The sequence below is a fragment of the Nelumbo lutea genome, chromosome 1, assembly GCF_056320005.1.
Source record: "Nelumbo lutea isolate HS-2025 chromosome 1, American lotus-T2T, whole genome shotgun sequence".
NCBI classification, from domain to species: Eukaryota; Viridiplantae; Streptophyta; class Magnoliopsida; order Proteales; family Nelumbonaceae; genus Nelumbo; species Nelumbo lutea.
The window spans coordinates 21,974,235-21,996,393 of NC_142684.1; the positions used below are offsets into that span (position 1 = coordinate 21,974,235).

Consider the following 22,159-nt stretch of genomic DNA (forward strand, 5'->3'; position numbering starts at 1 on the left):
CGCTCCTTCAAAGGTGGGTTTCCTTTTTTTTGTTTTGTGGACCACATATTTTGATAGAATATTCACAAGAGATAACCTATTGAGGAAAGGTACGATGGTGGACTCCCCTAACTGTGTGTTGTGTGATAACCATGCAGAATCTGTAACCCACTTAATTCTACATTTTGACTTCACTGTGGAGGTGTGGTAACCAATATGTGTCCCTGTCAAGATAATTTGGTGCAAGGATGCTCCTTCAAAGGTGGGTTTCCTTTTTTTTGTTTTGTGGACCACATATTTTGATAGAATATTCACAAGAGATAACCTATTGAGGAAAGGTACGATGGTGGACTCCCCTAACTGTGTGTTGTGTGATAACCATGCAGAATCTGTAACCCACTTAATTCTACATTGTGACTTCACTGTGGAGGTATGGTCCAAGATCTTGGGATTGTTGTCAATCTGCAGTTGCTGCTCGGAACCAGTAGTGGAGTACTGAAATTTTCAAAAGGCTGGTGGCTCCAAGGTTTAAGTGAAAGAGCAAAATTGAATGATTTTCTGGAATCCTACTTTTAGAAGGGCTTTGAATGATTGGGAGATTGAGCAGGTAGGCTTCTTCAAAGGTTGTACAACAACCAAATTGATGTCAATGCAGCAGACAAAAGGGTCTGGTTAGCAGAGAGCAAAGGTCAATTCTCAGTGAAATCTTTCTATACCAAACTGGTCCAGGAGGAATCACAGCCCATCGAAGATATCTTTTTTTCTTCTGGACTGCTTATTTAAATAAGATCCCCACAAGAGACAATCTGGCTAATAGGGGTGTGGTGATTAACTCTAGAAGGTGTGTCTTGTGCAACAATGATGAGGAGTCTGTTGGTCACCTGTTACTTCACTGTGGCTTCACTCACAAAATCTGGGTGAGGATTCTCAGAATTTTTGCAATCAAAAGTTGCTGCCCAAAATCTTTGGCTACTTGTCAACAGCTGGAATTTACAAGGCCTAAGCAAAAAGGGGAAATGTTTATGACATCTGATTCCAGGTGCAGTTCTGTGGGTGATCAGGCAAGAAAGAAATTCAAGGATATTTCAAATCAAAAGCTGTCAAGAAGATGAAGTGTGGCAGAAGATCGTGGGGAAGCTCTGTTCTTGGTCATCGACTAAGTTTAAAGTTGACGGTTCTTTTTGTAGTTCTCTGCTTAATATTTTTTTTTTTTTGTAAGAGGTAAGGTATTTTATTAAGTCAAATAACAGTACAAAGGAACCTAGGCCAGTAAAGGCCGCCTAGAGCCACCTCAGATTACAAATGCATCCAAGACTGAGAACTAAACAACAATCTCAAATTCTAATTTTTTAACTCCTCCATTGCCGACACCCAAGACAGTAGTTTACCCACAGCTTTCTGCACCATTTCCTCTGGAGATTTAGCTTTGCCCTGAAAAATTCTGTTATTTCTTTCAATCCAGATAGTCCAAAGCACTGGAGCCAGAATAGTTTTCCAAATCAAGGTTCCTTTCTTGCTGAGACCCTCAATTTTCCAACAAAACAGCAGATCCTTCACAGAATTTGGCATTACCCAACTGACTTCCAAGGCCTGAAGGAAATGCCTCCAAATATGACTCGAGACTGGGCAATGTAAAGAAAGATTTTCAATAGTTTCTGCTGCCCCACCACACAAGCCACATGACATGTCCAAAATCTGAATGCCATGTTTCACTAGATTAACTTTGGTTAGACACTTATTTAAAGCCATTGTCCAGAGCAGAAACTTCGCTTTGGAAGGACTAATTGAGTTCCAAACCTGCCTAGCCAGAAAGTTCCCCTGACCTGAATTTATCAACTTGCTGAACATAGACTTTACAGTGAACCTCCCATCAGCCTCCCATTTCCATCTCCAAGCATCCTCCTTGTTCGAGTCAATCCTCTGGTTATGAAGCAGGCCCGACAGTTTTGCATACTCTTCAACTTCCCGATCAAAAAGGCACCCACCTACAAATTAGATTCCAACTGAAGGAGTTACCAGAGGCATTGAAATTCTCAGCCACCAAGGAATCCTGATTTACAGAAATTTGATACAAGAGAGGAAAGGCATCTTTCGGACACGCTTCAGAACACCAAGAATCTATCCAAAATTTAATTCTTTCCCCATTTCCCAATTTATGTCCGATTCCTTCCTCAAATAAAATAGAATTCTTCAAAATACCTGTCCAAATGGAACTTATCCCTCTTGAAATAGGAGATTTGGATCTCCAATCACCCCAATCCACTCCATATTTGTCCCCAATCATCTTTCTCCACCATGCATTTCTTTCATTTGCAAATCTCCAAAGCCATTGACACAGGAGGGCAGAGTTGAACTTCTTCAATTTTCTTATTCCCAACCCACCAACTTCCTTAGGAAGACATACTTGGTCCAAATTTACAACATGAACCTTCTTCCCCTCCTCCCAACCTCTCCAGAGAAAGTTGTTCTGTAATTGCTTCAATCTATTTGCTACTTTGGAAGAAATAGGGAAGAGGGAGAGGAAATAAGTAGACAGATTAGAAAAAGCGCTCTTAATCAATGTAACTCTCCCCCCGAAAGAAAGATATTTAGCTTTCCAAGATGCCAATTTCTTTTCCATTCTTTCAACCACTGGAATCCAAATCTCAGAGGAAGTACATTTAGCTCCAAGAGGAAGCCCCAAGTATTTGATCGGAAGATGGACAGTCTGACAAGCCATAACTTCTGCACAGTCCTCTAGATTTGTAACATGACCTACAGGGATGATCTGAGATTTACTCAAATTAACCTTGAGGCCAGATACCAACTCAAAATTCCAAGCACCACCTCCAGCTGACTTGGTGAAGCATCACCAAAACATAAAGTGTCATCAGCAAATTGAAGAATATTAACTTTTTCCTTGCCCGGTGCAATTGCAAAGCCATCCCAAAGCCCATTCTCAGCAGCCTTCTTGCTAAAAAGAGTTAGAATTTCCATGACACAAATGAAAAGTCAGTTTGCTTCTCCAAATGGTTTTGTGGTTTGAATCTATTCTTGTATCTCCTTTATACAGCCTCTGGTTGTACTTTTCTCTTGAATGAATTGATACTTTACTTCTTATCAAAAAAAAAATGTTTAAGTGAAAGGGATAGGTTGGCTTGGAATACAATACCTGCAGTGGTGTTTGGGTGCGTTTGGCAGGAAAGAAATGCTAGGATATTCAAGAAAAAAGGAACTTCCTCAGATATTATATTTCAGAGGATTGTGGAATGATGTTTCCATGGTTTAGATATTCAGAGAATGTTCAACGATTAAATTTTCAATACATCTTTTTTTGTTTATGAGAACCTTTTTGTAAAGAAACAGGGAGTGGGGACTTATGGCTGTGGAGACAGCAGGTTGTATATTCCCTGTGTACAGCTTCTTGTTGTACATGGTTTTGTTTTGGTCATTAATGAATTCATACTTTACCTTCTTTAAAAAAAGGATAGTGTAACCACATCGTGTTGATGGTCCTATTGGAGACAAAGTATCAGAACAGGATCCTTGCCCTTCTTTAACATCCCGGGCTGTCCTCTTGGTCTCAAAGGATTGGTAATGGAAGGTGACTTTCACTATTACCGATTTGTGATGCAGGCCAGGTAGTGTCCATGGAAACTTGCACAATTCAAAGAAGCTAGCAAGGCCTTAAGGATGAACATCTTGTCCAATGGATACCAAAGCCAAATAGATATTTTGACACTTAGAGGGTCTAAAATGGCATTCATCCTGAGCTTTAAGAAGGTGCAAGTTGAAGAACTCTTATACCATCATATAAGAGATGCTAGAGCCTTGTTTCCAAATTCCAAGTGAACATCTCTTTTTTCCTGATTGATAAGAAGTGTTTTATTAATGAAAAAAAAAAAAAAGAAAAGAATGAGATATGCACAATGATCAAGCATCCCCAAGCTTAGGCTAGCCTATGCACTTGTTGATACAGAAGTTCCTATGGTAGTGCATGTCCCAGACCCCCATTAACCATGGAAGCCACAATCTAATTTGAAATTCGATATACTGATTTTACCTGGAGGACCAGCAACAGGTCTAGGTAAAACAGGGGGCCTGATTCCTGGAATCAATGGTGACGTCCCAGGTACCTGTGGAGCTCCTGTTGGCAAAACAGGTGTTGGCAGAATAGGAAGACGGGGTCTTTGAGGATTCGCTGGGAAAGAAGTGAGATGTTGATTGTATGCTGCACCAACTTGTTGGAATGCAGCAGTCTGCCCAAGATGTTCCTTGATCCTTTGGTCAATCAGACTTTGTGTTTGCTGCTCCTCAAATTGCTGATAATAGGAACGCACATTTGCCTGAAAGTGGCATATAGAGTGTCAGTAATAAAGAGGTTTTGTTTACGTGCACCAAAGGAAGTCATGTTTACTCTAAATATACTACCTTGTGTTTGTACCCTGCATTGTGCTGCTTTCTAACAGAAGGCTGCAACACAAAAAAGGAGGGTGAGTGACATAGAGGGTACATTTGTTTCAGCTTGAGATATGAGGATAAAGTTACACACATACTACTTCAGTGTGAAAATTTTAAGAAATTTTTAAAATGTGAGAGTAAATACAAGCAAAATTATGTGGTTTTTTACTTTCTGGGTTGACATGGTGCAGTGTAGAAACCTATTTTCATATATATTCTATTATGATATAAGGCTGACCCAGGTCAATTTGGGAGCACCAACTTTGTTTTACTGCCCCTACACATTTATCCAATGAAATTTTGGAAAAAAAAAAGTCATAACAATGAGACAGGTTTCTGAGAGAAATAAAAGGTTTTAAGAGCTTTAAAATGTCATTAAATCAGCAACCATAAGCAGCCAGTTCTATTAAAAATGCCAAAATGAGACTCTCTCAGTTTCACTAATGTTAGAATGAGGGATGAGTACAACCATAACCTAAGGCTAAACATTATATATAACTGTATTAAAACCATAGAGAAATTTATGGATTTATCCCTTGGCTAGTGCCCCCAAAACTTACTTATTTTATTTATCTTGGTTCTTGCCAAGGAGTCAGCAAGGCTATTGGCAGATCTAACCAAGTATCCAATATAGTTTTCAAGGCCAAGGCTAGGTGACAGGGGGGTGCCTAGTCGCCTAGTCGCCTAGGCGAGCGCGATGGATTTTATTCAAGTGAAAACATGTATCCTAGTGTAGTTCCCTAGGTTCCATAATCATATTTCCTTAATAAATATCCATAATTTCCATAAGAAAAGTATAAACTTCATGTTAAAGTATAGAAAATCAACATATTCCAACATATCCATGAGAAGAAAAAGAAGAAAGAAAAGAAAATTCGAAAAATCTGAACCCCTATTTCTGTTATAAGAAAAGAAGAAAAGAAGAGGTGGAAGAAGAAGAAGAAGAAGTTAGTGTATAAAAACACAAAATTAGTAAAGAAAAAGAAGAAAATGTGTTGATTGGACAACATTTTATGTTCTTTCTTACTTCTTGGTTCAGGGTTCGAAGTCTTTGAGGGTTCAATACAGCATTTAGCAACGTTTGTGTTGATTAAACCCTAACAAATAAGAAAATGACAAAAAGAAATTGGTATATAAACACACAAAATGATTATTTTAGTTTAAAAATGTTTATTTTATAATTATAACCACAAAAAATTAAGAATATAAAAGTTTGTTATAACATGCTATAGAAAACTGCTTGGCGATTAGGCGAGGTGAGACTCCAAGGGCTCCTTGTCGCCTAGGCATCACCTAGGCACCCGCCTAGGCATCGCCTTGACAACTAATCCATGTCAGCAATCCTGTCTTCTGCTACTTACATGAATTACTCATCATCTTTATTTCTTTTATTTGGTTTTTGTCAAGTTTGTGGGGATGAAGAACCAAAAATTGGAAGATTAAAACAGAAACGAAGAGAATGCTAACAGCTCAAACTTAAAATCAATCAATAAGATGAAGAGACTGCGAAGAGGAGGTATGTCTCTCGAAGCGTTCGTGAATGTGAAATCCAAGAGAAGAGACTACAGTTCAGCTCTTATCAAAAAGCAAAGAGAGTTCTATAACAATGCAAAAGATGTGAAAAGGTACAAGAAATTGATGAAGCAGCAAAATGAAACAAAGAATCAGCTTTCTGCAACTACAAATTTACTAGAGAACCATAGTGAAACTGAAAATAGTAGCATGAGGACGAAAAGGCAAGGATGGAGAGAAAAGCAAACATTCAAGCAAAGAGGTAAGAGAGAAAAAGAGCCCAAGCTCATAGAATGACTCTAAGAGAGAAGATGTTTAAGAAAACACAGTCAGGTCAGCCTGTCATGAAGTACAGCATTGGGCATCTTTTGGAGAGTATTGAGGCTTCTAATAGTTAGGTTCATCATATGCCTTATTGATTTTCATCCCAAAATTTTTGGTATCCCAACTGGTAAATCATGTATGAAGTACTCAGATATGACAAATAGTACTTTGGAAGAGATTTATAAAAAAAAGGGCAGCCCAGTGCATGAAGCTCCCACGAATGCGGGGTCTGGGAAGGGACAGATGTACGCAGCCTTACCCTGCACATACAAAGAGGCTGTTTCCAAGATTTGAACCTTGGTCACCCACGTTGCAATGGAGCAACCCAACTGTTGCGCCAACGCCCTTGGAAGAGATTTATAAACAAAAAAAAATGTGAACAAGCAGTTCATGACATATGCCAATGCCTTGCTTCATCAAATTCTCAGAACTAAAGGATCTTCTATCCTTGCCAATACCACAAACTGACAGTCTCCTACTACCACCATAAAGCCTGTCCATCCCAACTTCAGTCCTTGAAGAACAGCAAGAAGTTCTGGAAAATTAATGTATAGGCATCTAAACGCTCTTTGTCTCAATTAAAATCAAAAAAAAGATAAGTAAATGGGGAGAAAATTGTTTTCTCAACCTAGGTTATAGAACAAAAGTGTGTTGATCTCCTTCTGAATTAACAGTGGTTTGAAACTACAAACTAAAATGAATGAGCATAAATCAGATCTTTATCATAACCAGACCAAGGAAAGTTTTATTAAATAAAAGGAAAAGATAAGAGACATAGTTGTCAAGGCGATGCCTAGGCGACTAGGCACCCTTGTCTGGGCGCCTCGCCCAAACACCTTGACTTTTAGCTACTAGGCGCCCTTCTAGGTGACTAGGTGCCCACCTAGGCGATTAAGCGCCCACCCAGGCGACAAAAATGACAAGACGAGCACCTTTTATAATAGCATTTATATTGTTGTATCTTATTAATGTATGTGATAAAAGATTTTATTATATGCTATAATATATATATAGCAATTATACTTTGTTTAATGTTTTACTATTCAAATTTAAAAGATCAAATGGTTTTGAGGAGAGAAAAAATAAAGAAAGAGGAAAGAAAGAATCGAATTATAAAGAGGTTCTTTTTTTTCTATTCTCTCTCTCCCTCTGATTAAATAAAACAGAAACTTCTTTAGCTGCTAATTGATATGAAATTGCTCTACTAGTAGTATTATTTTTGAAAATAATGAAATTAATAGTATGTAAAAGATTTTTTATCTTTTAGATGTGATGATTTCCACATTTTTGGAGGAAATTTAATGTTCTTAATAAAGAGAATTGCTATTTTTTTTCAATTAATATACATGCTGAATGGTATATAAAACTATGGAACTAGCCAAATGTTAGTTTTTTATATTATAAATTTTTTATCGCCTAGGCAACTAGGCGCCCAATGTCGCCCAGACGCCTAGACATCTTGAAAACTATGATAAGAGAAAATTACTCAGAAATATACTCAAGAAACCATTGGTGATCCAAAAAAAAAAGGAGTATGAATCCCCCCTGCTAGGGAGTTAGCAGATCCTTAGATCCAGATTTTCCTAATTCCTAAGATAGCTTCATTTCAATTAAATTTGTTTGTCACATTCAATTTGCCTTGTGCAACACAACGCTACCTTAGTTCACTCTCAGATCTTACTGTTATCTGACCAAAAAAAGAGGCAGTCCGGGTCATTTGATTGTTACAAGAGTTGAAGCTTGTTTAGGTTCTTCATGCTTCATGGTAATACCATGGGACTAGGCCACCATTTTTAAGCCAGATCACCACCTTCTGTATTTCCTTCTACTACCAGATTTCTACAGTTGAAAAAGGCCCTGTCAACCTCAAACCCTCTAGTCTTGCTAATAATAGCAATAGTAAGTTTATTGCCAATAGTTGGAGAATTAAAAATTAGGCAATTCACACTTGAAACTCCAAAAAAATACTTCACTATGCCTTATAAGAGCATCCTTTACGTGTATCTCTCTAAGGAGTACAGTCAAAGTGCTTTCATAATAACAATGAAGATGAGAGCTCCATGGAAAACCCGGGAATGCCAGGTATGGGAGGTGTTTTTAGAGATTCTTCAGGCAAGGTGAAGGCTATGTATTCAGAACCTATAGGGTTGGGAGATTCACTTAAGGGTGAACTGATGGCTTTATTGCAAGGCTTATAATTAGCTTAGCAGTCTAGCTTCAAGAACTTGGAAGTAGAAGGAGACTCAAAACTGGTATTTATCAAAAAAAAAGGAGACTCAAAACTGGTTTTCTCCTGTACCACAACTAGGCACCATGTAACTTGGATCTATAGACATGCCCTTAGGGAACTAGAAAGCCTGTCAAAAGATTTGAACTCTACTTTTGCCTGGGTAAGCACTGCAAATGGGTTGGCTGATACATTAGCAAAGCAGGGGGTCTATAAGCAGCAGTTGTTTTGGGCATTATTGCAACTCTTTTGATTTTGGGCATTGAATCATTGTCTACTGTATCTATGGGTGGCTGGATATCCGCTCTTATGTAATTAATTGTTTTCGCATATTAATACAATTAATAAGATTTTCTTGCTGATCATAGAAAAACAATGAAGGTGAATAACTGCTACCCTTCCGGGAGAAGTTATGAATTCCTTTTCTTAGCACTCGGTCTCAAAACAAACACCAATTGTGGTTTCCAGAAATCTAGTATAAGTGGATTCTGCTACAGCAATTGGGTGGCAAATCTCCCACTTTTTCAGATAGGGTATATGTATCATTTCCAGATAGAATCTCATTCCAAAGGATATTCAAACCAGCCAATAAGAGCACTGATGGCCTGTTAGGGAAGCCAAGAAGATGGAAAAGTTGATGAGGGATTTTTGTGGGAACCAGGTGCAGAGAAAAGGGATCATTTGATTAGATGGGAGGTGGTGAGTCGAAGCAAGGAACAAGGGGGCTTAGGGTTAGGGAACATAGTAAATAAGAACGAAGCTCTTTTGGGCAAGTTATGGAAGTGGCCTCTGGAAAGAGAGAGATTGTGGCATGAAGTGGTGGCTAGCATCCATGGTTGTTCTGAATCTGGTTGGGATGCCGGGGTATCTCAACGGGCCACACTCACTACACCTTGGAAGGCGATTTTTGGCATCCTCCCAAAATTTCTCAAGTTGATAAGATATGATGTCCTGCAATGGTAATTCTGTGCTTTTTTAGGAAGATGTTTGGGTGGGCAACCAACCATTAAAAGACCTCTAACCCTCCCTTTTTTTCTATTTCCCTCTATAAAAGGAGCTTGTTTCGAGGTTTCTTTCTCCCCCCATTCTCCCATTGTCTCTTAGTTGGGTTTTGGGTTCCATAGAGGGTTGAGAGATGAGGAATCGGTTTCTGCCTCTGAGCTCTTACTTTTACTTGATTTTGTTTGTTTGGACCCTCCTAAACCAGATAGAAGAATTTGGTCTTTGACTTCGAGTGGCTCCTTCTCTTGTTCTTCCTTCTTTAAGTCCCTTTGCTCTACTCCTTCCCCTTTGTTGTTCCCAGTTAAAGAAGTTTGGTCAAGGCCAATTCCACCTAAAATTGTTGGTTTTTGTTGGAAAGTGTATTATGATAAAATTAATATTGTGGACAATGTACAAAAAAAGAGACCATATTCATGCTTGTCCCCCAATTGGTGCATTTTATGCAAAGTGCAGAATGAGAATTGTCATCACTTACTGATTTCTTGCTCTTTTATAATAAATATTTGGAATTGGGTTTTTATGTTGTTTGGGCACAGGTGGAACCTGCCTCCTGAAGTAAATTTGCTTTTTGATCCGTCTTTTTTTGGTTGGCCAACAAAGAGAGGGAAAGTAATGTGGAAATGTATTAGGGCAGCCCTCTTATGGACCGTTTGGGAGGAAAGAAATGCCAGAATTTTCCAGGAGATGGAGAAGCATTGCTGAAATAAAGGATTCTATACTGACAAGGGCAATCCTTGGGGTAAAAACTACTGATCTCTTTGTGGATTACTCTAGTGATGACCTTCAAAGGAGTTGGGCAGCAATGGCCTCCACATCATCCAAGAAAAATAGAACACAAGCAAGTTGGTAAACCCCTCTGGAAGGAGTTGTAAAGTTGAATTGTGATGGGAGCAGTCAAGGCAATCCAGGATCTCTGGGTATAGGAGGGATCTTGAGGAATAAGGATGGCAACATTCTGTCCTTATTCTCAGGTCCAGTGGGTTATGTAGACTCTACAAGGGCTGAGATATTAGCTGTGGTACAAGGACTACAGATTTCCAACCAACTTGGAGTGACTAATTTGATAGTTGAAGGAGACTCTAAGGTGATAGTGGGATGGATGTCAGACCCAGAAATTGTTGTTTGGGGATATGGGGACATCATCAAAAAAGTCAAACGGCTTACGAGAACCATGTCAGTTAGCTTTCAGTGGGTTAGTAGATCGGCAAATGCTTTTGGCAAATTCTTTAGCTAAACAAGGAGCTTCAAGGGATTTCTCTTTTTGGCTAATTTGTAACTGCAATCTGAAAAGAGTTGGGTTTGGAACCACCTTTAAGGGGAGGTAACACCTCATGCCTCCTCTTAGGGTGGTTCATGCTTGTACCATTTCTATCTCTATTTAATAAAACACCATTCATTCATCAAAAAAAAATAATAGCACTGATGGCTATGATGAATGAGGACTTAAAGGGACGTTTTATTATGGAACTATTTCATTGTGTAGCTTTGCTTTTATCCCTGTATTGTTTGTTCACTTCGCACCTTGTTTCAGGAATATGTTTATATTTTTTCTCCTTCTTGTACCTTATACTGACCAATACCTTCATTTATCAACAGGGAAAAAAATGAATAACTGCAGTCTGCAGGTAAGGAAGAAAACACCTTCTGGTTACTCTGTAATCCTTTTCTTTTTGGTAATAAGCTCTGTAGCTTGGTGAACATTCAGTGAGGAACTAAAATGAAGTGAAAAGGAAAAATTGCTCTGAACTAACTCCCTGTGCTTCACTCTGGAGTACTAATTCCAATCTTTTTGTTTCTAGTGCTACTCCTGGTGGGTATACTTATAGTTAGAACTTAGAAGCTCCTCTATCCTTTAGTTCTCTACTTGTTTGTTTGCTTGTATCTGTGTGTGTAGACCTCCTTTGTGAGAGTCTTGATTAAGGTATAGGTATCCTTATTTCCCTTTTATGGAGTTTTTTATCAATAACTAAAACTTACATTCATTAAAGGATAAAAGAAAAGTACAAAATAAATGGGGTTTTCCCTCCTGTGTGGAGTCTCTTCTCTTTAGGTTTTCCTGTAGTTTTGTTCCCCAATTGCTTTTGTTTGTTTGGTTATCTTTTTCTGTTGTGTTTAGACGGATGAGTTGCAAGAAATATAGTTTGCATTCAAGAATGTCGGGTGGACTTGGTTAATCTTGATGGTGACCTGCCAGATGAACTCTTAATACCTGGTGCCTGTGCATTATTGGAAGAATTTCTCCAAAGGTGTAAGTTCCTTTTGGTGATCTTGAAAATTGTTTGTATGCTTATGAGGAATGAACCGGTCATCTATGTTAGGTTTCTCACTGCACAGAAGGTACTCTAAAGCATGGTTTCAATTCCAAAGTGATTATGATACTATTTTGCAAAACAGTCTTGGTTGGTATTTAACCAATGGAATTTATGGAAAGAATGGAAAGTTGGGCAACCTCAACCTTCTTGGATCCTTCAAGAGGCAGAGGTTTGGGTGCAGATTCATGCACTGCCTCTTGACCATGCTAGGGATGTAGTAGGAAGGCATTTAGGTGCTTACATTGGTGAAGTTCGTGTTGTTACTCCAAACAACTAACACATTCAGGTTAACATGATGGCCTTGATGACTCTTGCTCCTCTTCTATTCTATGGTCATGTTTTAGAACTTTAGGTGATATTAAATCTATGAGTAAAAACATGAACCAGGTCAATTTTGTCTATATTCATAGATCTAGAAATGGGCCTGTTTATAAGGTTGCTAGTCATGCTAAAAATTTTGTCTGAAGTTAGATGGTTGAAGACTCCTCCTGTGTGGTTGTTGGATGTTCTGAACAATCATTTTCTTGTAATTTAATATAATTATTTTACCTATCAAAAAAATGCAAGTAAGGAATGGAATACACGATGGGAGGAGGAATACAAGTATTCCTTGTAAAAAGGAAAAGAAATATCCCCACTGCTATTGCATTTAAGCATCAAAATACAAATAATAATTGTTGAAGATTAATCAGTTTTATGATTTTTTTATGAGTAGATGTTTTATGTTAGTTGTTAGATAAGAGGTGGGGACCACAGTAGTTATGTGAGTCCAAATTTTATTATGTTTTTGTGTCTTATATATGCTGTTTTATGTCTTGCCGCCCTATAAGGGCATAGTTGTCTTTGTAATGCTCTATTATTTTTAGTATAAACAATAAGTGAAGGGGGCGGCCAGATTATTGCTCTCCTTTCTTTTCAACTTCTATTCTTCTCTTCTTCTCCTTCTCTCTTCCTTCTTTCTTCAAGAACTCCTTTTATTTCATATTTTTTAAATCAGCAAGCTTTCTAATTGGTATCAGAGCGGCGGCTAGGGTTTCTAGAAGCATTCTCATGCAGCCCTAGATCAGCCAACTGCATGAAGTAATAAAGGGCTGATCGATCTGCTATAGATTGCTCAGTTCTTGGATTTTTTTGTGGGATCTAGTCATCAAGAAGGTGGTCTACTATTTGGCATCAAAATCAGGAAGAACTGAAGTACGGGGAAGAGTCCCAGAAAAGTTGGACTTTTTGTTTTTTATCTAATCTTGGGCGGCCAAGTATTGTTAGCTTTCTTTTGATTTTCTTAAGAGTGTGGTTTGGTTTTTGGATTTTTCTAAGCCTTCTGGAGTGATCGATTCACTCCTCTCTGTTGGGAGGCGTGGGGAGGAGAGAGATTTCTCTCCACCTAGGGTTTTCTTCTTCCGAAAGGGTTTGTTTCTATGTGTGTGATATTAAATTGTTTTTGGAAAGTTTCCAATCTATTTTTTTCTTATTGTTGAACTATTTGAAGTAAGATGGAATTGGAGGTAGTAGTGATATTTTTTGGTCTGAGATCATTACTATAGTAAAACTTGATAGTACAAATTATTTGGAGTGGGCACGATCAGCTAAGATGGCTATTAGTGCCCGTAGAAAATTAGGGTATCTCGCTGGGAGGAGAAGAAACCTAATACAGACTCTTCCTGATGGATGCAGGAGAATTACATGGTAATGTCCTTAATTCTATGTTACCTCATATTGCAAAAAAAATCCTATGGACTAATACTGCTAAGGAGATTTGGTATGGAGTGACTGAAACCTACTCTCAGAAATAAAATGAAGCCAGAGCCTATCAGTTAAGGAATCAGATGATAAGTATGAAACAAGGAGAAAAGCCTCTTACTATGTATTTCTCCATGCTGAAAACCCTATGGCAGGAAATAGATCACTTAGAAACTGCGGTATGGGAAAGTGTAAATGATGCAACAACCTATCACAGACTAGTAGAGAGGAATTGGGTTTTTTAGTTCTTGGTAGGGCTGAACCTTGAATTCGACATTGCTAGGCAGCATATTCTTTCTAGGGAGGGTGTGACACTCTCTCAAACCTATGCCTTTGTCTCTGGAGATGAGAGTAGGAGGAATGTAATGCTAAGACAACCTGGGATTGACCAGTCGGCTATGATTAGTACAACAAAACCTAAGCCAAATGGAGACAGAGGGAGTAGTGAGACTAGAAGGGACGATAAGGACTTAAGTGTGTGATTATTGCAAGAAGCCTAAGCATACCAGGGACACTTGCTGGAAGCTTCATCCAAATCTTATGCCTGCCCGGATAAGGAACAAGAAGGGAAATGCAAATGTAGCCACTATAGGAGACTCTTCGATCCCTCTTTCCCAAACTGATTGGGAATCCATTGCAATAGCAGCAGTGAGGACAGAATTGGAGAGGTTTGGACAGTCTCTACAGCAGATGGTTCACATATTCCCATTGTTGGGAAAGGGACAGTTAGAGTGACCAATGATATAACTCTGCCTTCTGTTTTACATGTCCCTAGACTTCATACCAACCCACTGTCTGTTAGTTCTTTGACAAAGAATTCGAATTGTTCCGTGACTTTTCTTCCTGGTAATTGTATTTTGTAGGATCTGGAGTCAAAGAAGATGATTGGGAGTGGTCGTAAGGTGAATGGAATCTACCTTCTAGATGAAATTCCGAGACATCAAGGCCATCATGTTAGCAGCAACAGTAGTAGTGGATCAGAGTCAATGAACCAGATTATGCTCTGGCACAATCGCTTGGGACACCTTTCTTTTAGTTCTTTGAAATATCTTTTCCTAAAATTGTTTGAGTTTGTTCAGTTATCTATTTTGGAGTGTGAGAGTTGTCAGTTAGGAAAGCATTGTAGACAGTCTTTTAAACAAAGTAATAAAAGAAGTACTTTTGCTTTTAATATTGCTCACACTGATGTATGGGGGCCATATCATATCCCTTCCATGGGAGGATTCCGTTAATTTCCCTTGTTTGTGGATGATTATACATGATATTCTTGGATATATTTGATGAGATCACGTGATGAGGTTCCTAACTTGGTACGACAGTTCCATCAGATGGTTCTCACACAATTTGGAGTGAGAACTAAGGTTTTTAGATCAGATAATGTCATAGAGTACTTTGAGAAGAACCTGGCCACGTATCTCCTAAAACATGGGGTAATTCATCAGAGCAGTTGTGCATATACACCACAACAGAATGGAGTTGCTGGAGAAAAAACAGACACATTGTGGAGGTGGCAAGCAGTCTTATGGTGTGTGCTTCAGTTCCTGTACAGTTCTAGGGAGATGCAGTTCTTACAGTAATGCATTTGATTAACTGTGTTCCTTCATGGACTTTGGGGTTTAAGGTGCCATTTAGTCTACTTTTTCCAGATGGGGAGAAATTTCATATACCCCTGAGGGTTTTGGGGAGTATTTCCTTTGTTCACATTCTTGGCTCTCATTGCAAGAAATTGGATCCTAAGGCCAAGAAATGTGTTTTTCTTGGGTATGCTGATAACCAACAGGGGTATTGCTGTTATGACCTAGTGTCAAGGAGCAGCTTTGTCACAATGGATGTTACCTTCTTTGAACCCACCTTCTTCTTCTCGAGTGATTCTCCTCAGGGGGAGAGTTTTGGGGAGGAGAACTCACAATCTGTTCCTCTTCTGTTTCTTTGGCACCTTCATCAGTTCAACCAGCACCTTCATCAGTTCAGCCAGCACCCACACCTCCAGTTTCACTACCTGAGCCACTACGGGCAGCCTCACAAAAATATCAACGCCGACAGATGATAGTTGACTCCACACATCCTCAACCCACACCACTCTCTATCAGTCCTTCTAAAACTCCTGATTCGGCAAATACAGTTCTAGGTACCATCTTGAGCCTGAGCCTGTTATGTTTTCTGATAATAATGTTCTTGTCCCTAACACCATTGTTGCAGCTGATCCTATTGACCTTGATCTTCCCATTGCACTCCATAAGGGGAAGAGAAATTGTACAATCCATTGCATTTCACACCATCTTTCCTACAGTGCCTTATCACCCTCCTACCGTGCTTTTCTTTCTTCCCTAGATTCTATGTCTATACCCAGGAATGTTACTGAGGCTCTCTCCAAACTTGAGTGGAAAACAACCATGCAAAATGAGATGAATGCTTTGGTTAAAAATCAAACTTGGGAAATAATTGATCTCCCCCTAGACAAGGAGACAATCAGATGTAGATGGGTATTCACAGTGAAGTATAAGGTTGATGGAAAGATAGAGAGATACAAGGCTAGGTTGGTAGCAAAAGGGTATACTCAGACCTATGGTGTTGATTATCTAAAAACCTTTGAACCATTATGTAAGATGAGTTCAGTTCGTTTCCTTTTATCTCTAGCAGCCACCTATTCATAACCCTTATTCCAGCTTGATATCAAAAATGCTTTCCTTAATGGTGACTTATAAGAAAAGGTATATATGGACATTCTAGCAGGATTTTATGAAAATGTTGGTAAAGGAAAGGTGTGCAGACTCAAAAAATCTCTGTATAGACCGAAACAATCACCTAGGGCTTGGTTTGACAGGTTCAGAGGGGCACTCATCCGTTTTGAATACACACAAACACAATCTGATCATACCCTCTTTGTGAAGAGGAGAGATGCTTTGGTGTCAATTTTGATTGTGTATGTGAATGATATAGTGGTGACAGGAAATGATCTCGAGGAGATTGATGATCTCAAAAAATCATTGCAGCATGAATTTGAGATCAAAGATCTTGGTGAGCTCAAATACTTCTTAGGGATTGAAGTTGCAAGATCCAAGCATGAGATCTTCATTTCACAGAGAAAGTATGTACTTGATCTACTGCGAGAGATTGGGAAGTTGGGGACCAAACCAGCAAACACTCCCATTGATCCAAATCACAGAATTAATGGTGTGGATGGTGAATTGGTAAAGGATGTGGGGAGATATTAAAGAATAGTGAGCCGACTGTTGTATTTGTGTATGACATGACCAAATATTTCTTATGCTGTCAGTGTTGTGAGTCAGTACATGCATGCACTTCGGGTTCAACACTGAGAAGCTATTGAGAGAATACTTGCATATTTGAAAAAGCACCCTGACAGAGGCATTCTTTTCTCAAATCATGAGAATCTGAAGCTAGAATCCTATACGGATGCAAACTGGGCAAGATACTTAGATGACAGGAGGTCTACGTCAGGAGTGTGTACATTTGTAGATGGAAACTTGATCTCCTAAAAGAGTAAGAAGCAAGTGGTTGTGGCAAGGTCAAGTGCAGAGGCTGAGTATAGATCCATGGCTCATGGTGTCTTAGAACTTCTTTGGGTTAGATCTCTTTTGAGTGAGATTGGGGTGAAAGCAGAGGAACCTAAGATGTTATATTGTGACAATCAGGCTGCAATCAATATTGAGCATAATCCAATTCAGCACGATAGGACAAAACACATTGAAGTTCATAACACTTTATAAGAGAAAGGATAACAACCGGAGAAGTTTGTTTGCCTTATGTCTCTTCAGAGTTGCAGCTGGCTGATATTCTCACTGAAGGGGTGGCAAAGAACAAGCTTGAACATGATCTACGCAAGTTGGGAATGTGTGACATTTACTCCCAACTTGAAGGGGAGTGTTAAAGATTAATCAGTTTTATGATGTTTTTTATGAGTAGATGTTTTATGTTAGTTGTTAGATAAGATGTGGGGACCACAGAAGTTATGTGAGTCCAAATTTTATTATGTTTTTGTGTCTTATATAAGTTGTTTTATGTCTTGCCGCCTTATAAGGGCATAGTTGTCTTTGTACTGCTCTATTATTTTTAGTATAAATAATAAGTGAAGGGGGCGGTCAGATTATTGCTCTTCTTTCTTTTCAACTTCTATTCTTCTCTTCTTCTCCTCTCTTCCTTCTTTCTTCAAGAAACTCCTTTTATTTCATATTTTTTAATTCAGCAAGCTTTCTACTAGAATAATAATAATAATAATAATAATAAAATATTAAACCACTTCTCAAGTAGCTTCCAGAGTAGCAAAAAATCAGTAGAACCATGTCATTTGCTTATTTAAAAAAGGGGTAATAGCATATAAGGGCAACTTTTGGGGTTTAATATCAATAAAAGTATTATGTTTAAAAAAAATTCAAAAATAGGTTAACTTTTTAAAAATAATATCAATAAAGGGCAAAAATACAATTCATCTTCTTCTTCTTGCCATTTGTTCACCAGAACCGTCGTCCGCCGCCGCCTCCGCCTCCAGCAACATTGCCGGAGGAGGCCGGAGGTAAAGGTGGCAGCGGCGGCGCTGGTGGTTTCTCTATCCAACGCCGCCACCTCCGCCCACCTCTGCCTCCGCCTCCGGCAACGTTGCCAGAGATGGGTGGAGACAAAGGTGGCGGCAGCGGCGAGCAGAGGAATGACCACCAACGCCTCCGCCGCCGCCACCTCTACCTCTGGCCACTTCCAGCAACATTGTCGGAGGCGGAGGCAGAGGTGGGCGGACGACGGCTCTGGTGAACAAATGGCAAGAAGAAGATGATGAACAGTGTTTTGCCCTTTATTGATATTATTTTTAAAAAGTTAACCTATTTTTGAAATTTTTTTAAATATATTACTTTTGTTAATATTAAACCCCAAAAGTTACCCTTCTATCCAGAAACCCTTTAAAAAAAAAACTGAATGGGAGTGTGGAAAGAAGGCTAGTAACTCACAGAATCATGAGTTAAGTATGTGTCACAATAATCGCAATAATACCTGGAAAATAACAAAAATCAAATGATGGATCAGTACAGCAATAAAGTTATGTAGACAAAGATGAAATAATACATCAAAATATTAAAATTTTGATATCAAGAGGGATGAAAATGCTGTACCGAGGCATGATGTATGGCTAGAACCAATAGGTAGTAAATAATACTGATCCACTGAAACCTGCAATGTTAAAAGAAAACAACAATGAAATTAATACGAGGGAGAGATCAGATAATGCAATAACCTAATACTATTTTCCAATAAAGATTATTAAATTTTTAAAGCAAACTAAGCATAATATAGGACCATTCAGAATACACCAGCTTAGCGTCTAACAAATATGAACTTGTAGTGATTAGGTGAAATCGAAGTTAGGTCTAATGAGAAAATCAATTAAAATTCGTGGCTCAATGAATAACAGTAAGTCTGTAGCTAAGAAATTATGCAGGATAAACCCTAGCTGAGTTTCTCAGGCCCCAATTCTGAGCCGCTAACGAATCCACAAAGAGATTAATTTTTTCCTGGTTCAAAGTGGCGCAACTTGTCATCCCTGCTTCTGTTCCTGGGGAATTCCTATTCCTGAACAGTGATCCTGTGTCTTACTCCTAAGAAACAAGTGACCTGTTTGGCAAATTGTTCCCAAGGAACATATTTCTGTTCTACAGAAATAGAAATGTTGTTTGTATAGGCCTAATTCTTCAGATCAATCCACATAAAAATCAATTGTTACAAGTCCTCAAACCTAAATAGACCCTCATTTCATACATATTTTTGTAATTTTTTCTTCAATATAACAGCTGCCTTCCATTCCAATTTCCACCCTCCAAATATGTCATTTTGCACCCTGCAATACTAAAACCTCCCCTCTCTTTTGTGTACCTTTCTTGCCCTTATATGTTACAACAAAACAGTGATTTAAAAGGCCACCCAGGCACACAGATGAGGCACATTTTAAGGTATGTACCTCACCTAGGCCCCAGGCAGCACCTTCAAAAAGCACGCACTTGGTGCACCTTGTGCTTCAACCCAGGAATGCACCTTTTTCTTATCTTTTGTGGTTTTTGTTCTTTTTTCAACATAGCAGTTGGTGTGGGGGCTCTGCCCCTAGATCCCCAACCAAGCCCCTTGAGGCAAGCCCAAACAAGTCAATGTTAGGGCCTTAAATTCTTAATCCCTACACCCCAAAAAAAAAAACGATTATATAATTTTAAGGGCAAATTTCTTAAACTACCCTAGTGCCCTTTAGCTAATTGACTAACTCTACCCTTACTGTTTACATATTGTCTTAAAGTACCCCCCCAGGTTTCTGACAATTGACATCGTCATTAAGTACTAACAGAAAAAAAAAATGAAATGTTGAATTTTCCCTACACTATTCTTCAAATTTTCAAAATAAAACCCAACTGATGAAAATTTTCAAGAACTACTTCATCGGCATCGGCACTTAAGGTAAATCAACACCACCATATTCAAAGAGAAAATAATGGTTGCCGGCATTATACCGGCGTGAATACAGGCAGCCGACATCAAAAGCCATGGATCTTGACACCCTGTTTTGGCTATTGTGGTCAGAACCACCACTCACACCCTTTTATAATATCAAGTCTCTGCAAATCCCAGTGAGAGAAAATTGGCTGGTTCCTGGCAGGGACCGGTGGGTTTTTTTCAACTGTCCATAATATTTTTAACATCAAATGGAATTGGGCAGCAGTGGCATGCTGTTCCTCTTCCAAGACTAAAGTGAGAACAAGCTGGTCAGCTCCTCCTGCTGGCTTCTTGAAGCTGAATTTTGATGGAAGCTCTCTAGGAAACCCAGGTCCTTCTGGGTTAGGTGGGGTATTGAGGAATGAAGTCGGGAATGTGATACTTATCTTCTCAGGTCCTTTAGGAGTGGGAGACTCTACTAGAGCAGAAATGTTTGCTGCCTTGCAAAGATGTACAGTTTGCAGCTCAATTAGGGGTGAACCAGCTAATAGTTGAAGGTGACTCAAAGGTTGTAATAAGCTGGTTGTAGGACCCAGAGTCAGTAGTTTGGTGCTTCAGGAATGAAATTAAAAAGTTTAAGGTGCTGACAAGAAACATGGACCTAAGAATACAATGGGTGGGGAGATCAGCAAATGATATGGCGGACTGTCTAGCCAAGCAAGGGGCAGCTAGGGAATTCCTGGCACAACTGTAATTATTATTTTGTTTTCTTCTTTAGTGGAGAGATCGCAGCTCGCGCCTCTCCAAGGGCTGCTTGTATGTGCTAATGCTTCCAAATTAATAAAAAGTTCATTTATTTATCAAAAAAAACATTTTTAACATCAAAAAATGCAAAGAAAGCAGGGAAAAGAAGATTATTTAAGCAGAATGCTGAACCAATTACCGCTTAAATTCAATTGACGTCTTTGAGTCTTCTCTTAATCTTTGGCATAATGACAAAACAGGAATTTGATGTCTCCGTTTCTTGATCAATGTTATCGTGAGTCTAATTAGTGGAAGACTTGTTCGGGAGCAGGTGGAAGATTTGTTCGGGAGTAGATTGATCCAGTGATGCTTAGTGCCGTACAGAGTCAGATGGGTGCTAGCGAGTTCTCGGGATCAAGCTCTGCCGTGTCAAAACCCACCACTGATCCCCAACTTAACTTCTCTAATCGTCTTCTTGAATCCATATTAGTCTCATCATATTTCATATCTAATCCATGTTCCCTTGGACAGTAAGTATGTTCAGTCATCAAATTTCTCCATTCTCTAGTAAACCTTCCATTAGATTGTTTTATCTTGTTTACTTTGAGGACTGAAAAGAGAACATGAACGTATTGAAAGTTTGAGTGCCATTACAGTCTTTGGTCCTTCTCTTCACCCTTTATTGCAGGAAGATGTGGTAATCCACCACTGCGTCAAAACTCACCACCATTCCCCAACTTAACTCGTTCAACTCATCTCACCACCAGCTTCTGGCCCACTGTAATTCCCGTGACTCCTATAAAAACCCACCACCGCTCTCTGTTTCTTTGCCTATCAAAGCTCTTGTCATGGCTCCTAATGTACAGCCCACCAATGCGAAAAAGAAGTGAAAATTGCAGAGACAAGGTTCCCAAGAACTGCCGACACCCTGGACCTACAAATGTCTCTTATCTTTTATTCTTTGTTCGGCCAAGAAAGGGGCTCGCTGGAGTCAATGAGACTGCTGTGGCTGAAAGACAGAGCAATGTTTCTTGTAGAAGGGACTCCCCTATCCACACATCTTCCTGGAACCTTATCTTATGACCAGAAGCCAAACTATATAGCTTACATGATTAAGGAAACAGGAAAGGATACCTTGTATAACTTTCCAAGGTGCAGCAAGAGTAGCTCTTTGTAGACAACTAGGATCCCATCCATCTCTAAATAGCCCATGAATACTAGCCACCACTTTATGCCACAATCTCTCATTTTCCACAGGAAAGCGCCACAGATTGTCAATTCCAAAACCACCTCTCCGTTTTAACCACCGTTTCCCATCTCACCAAATGATCTTTCTTCCCTCCCTTGGTTCCTAGAGAAAATCCCTCATGATTGCCCAAGGCATCCTAAAGACTAACATGTAATATACAGGGAGATTAGCTAAAGCAGATCTAATCAAAGTACGTCTCCCACC

The 22,159-nt window shown here is 39.1% G+C and overlaps 1 protein-coding gene across 2 annotated transcripts in view; it reads right to left on the reverse strand.

Moving 5' to 3' along the window:
* LOC148873906 (U1 small nuclear ribonucleoprotein C-like) overlaps nt 1-22,159 on the reverse strand; it is a 53,669-nt gene that overhangs the window by 28,699 nt on the left and 2,811 nt on the right. For both annotated transcript variants that reach the window (XM_088960142.1, XM_088960141.1), the window contains exons 3-6: nt 18,660-18,717; nt 18,498-18,540; nt 4,390-4,431; nt 4,022-4,304 (exon numbers count right to left, since the gene is read on the reverse strand). In XM_088960142.1, the coding sequence (XP_088816268.1) occupies nt 4,022-4,304; nt 4,390-4,431; nt 18,498-18,540; nt 18,660-18,667 (376 nt within the window). In that variant the 5' untranslated portion in view covers nt 18,668-18,717. The remainder of the gene's footprint in view (nt 1-4,021; nt 4,305-4,389; nt 4,432-18,497; nt 18,541-18,659; nt 18,718-22,159) is intronic.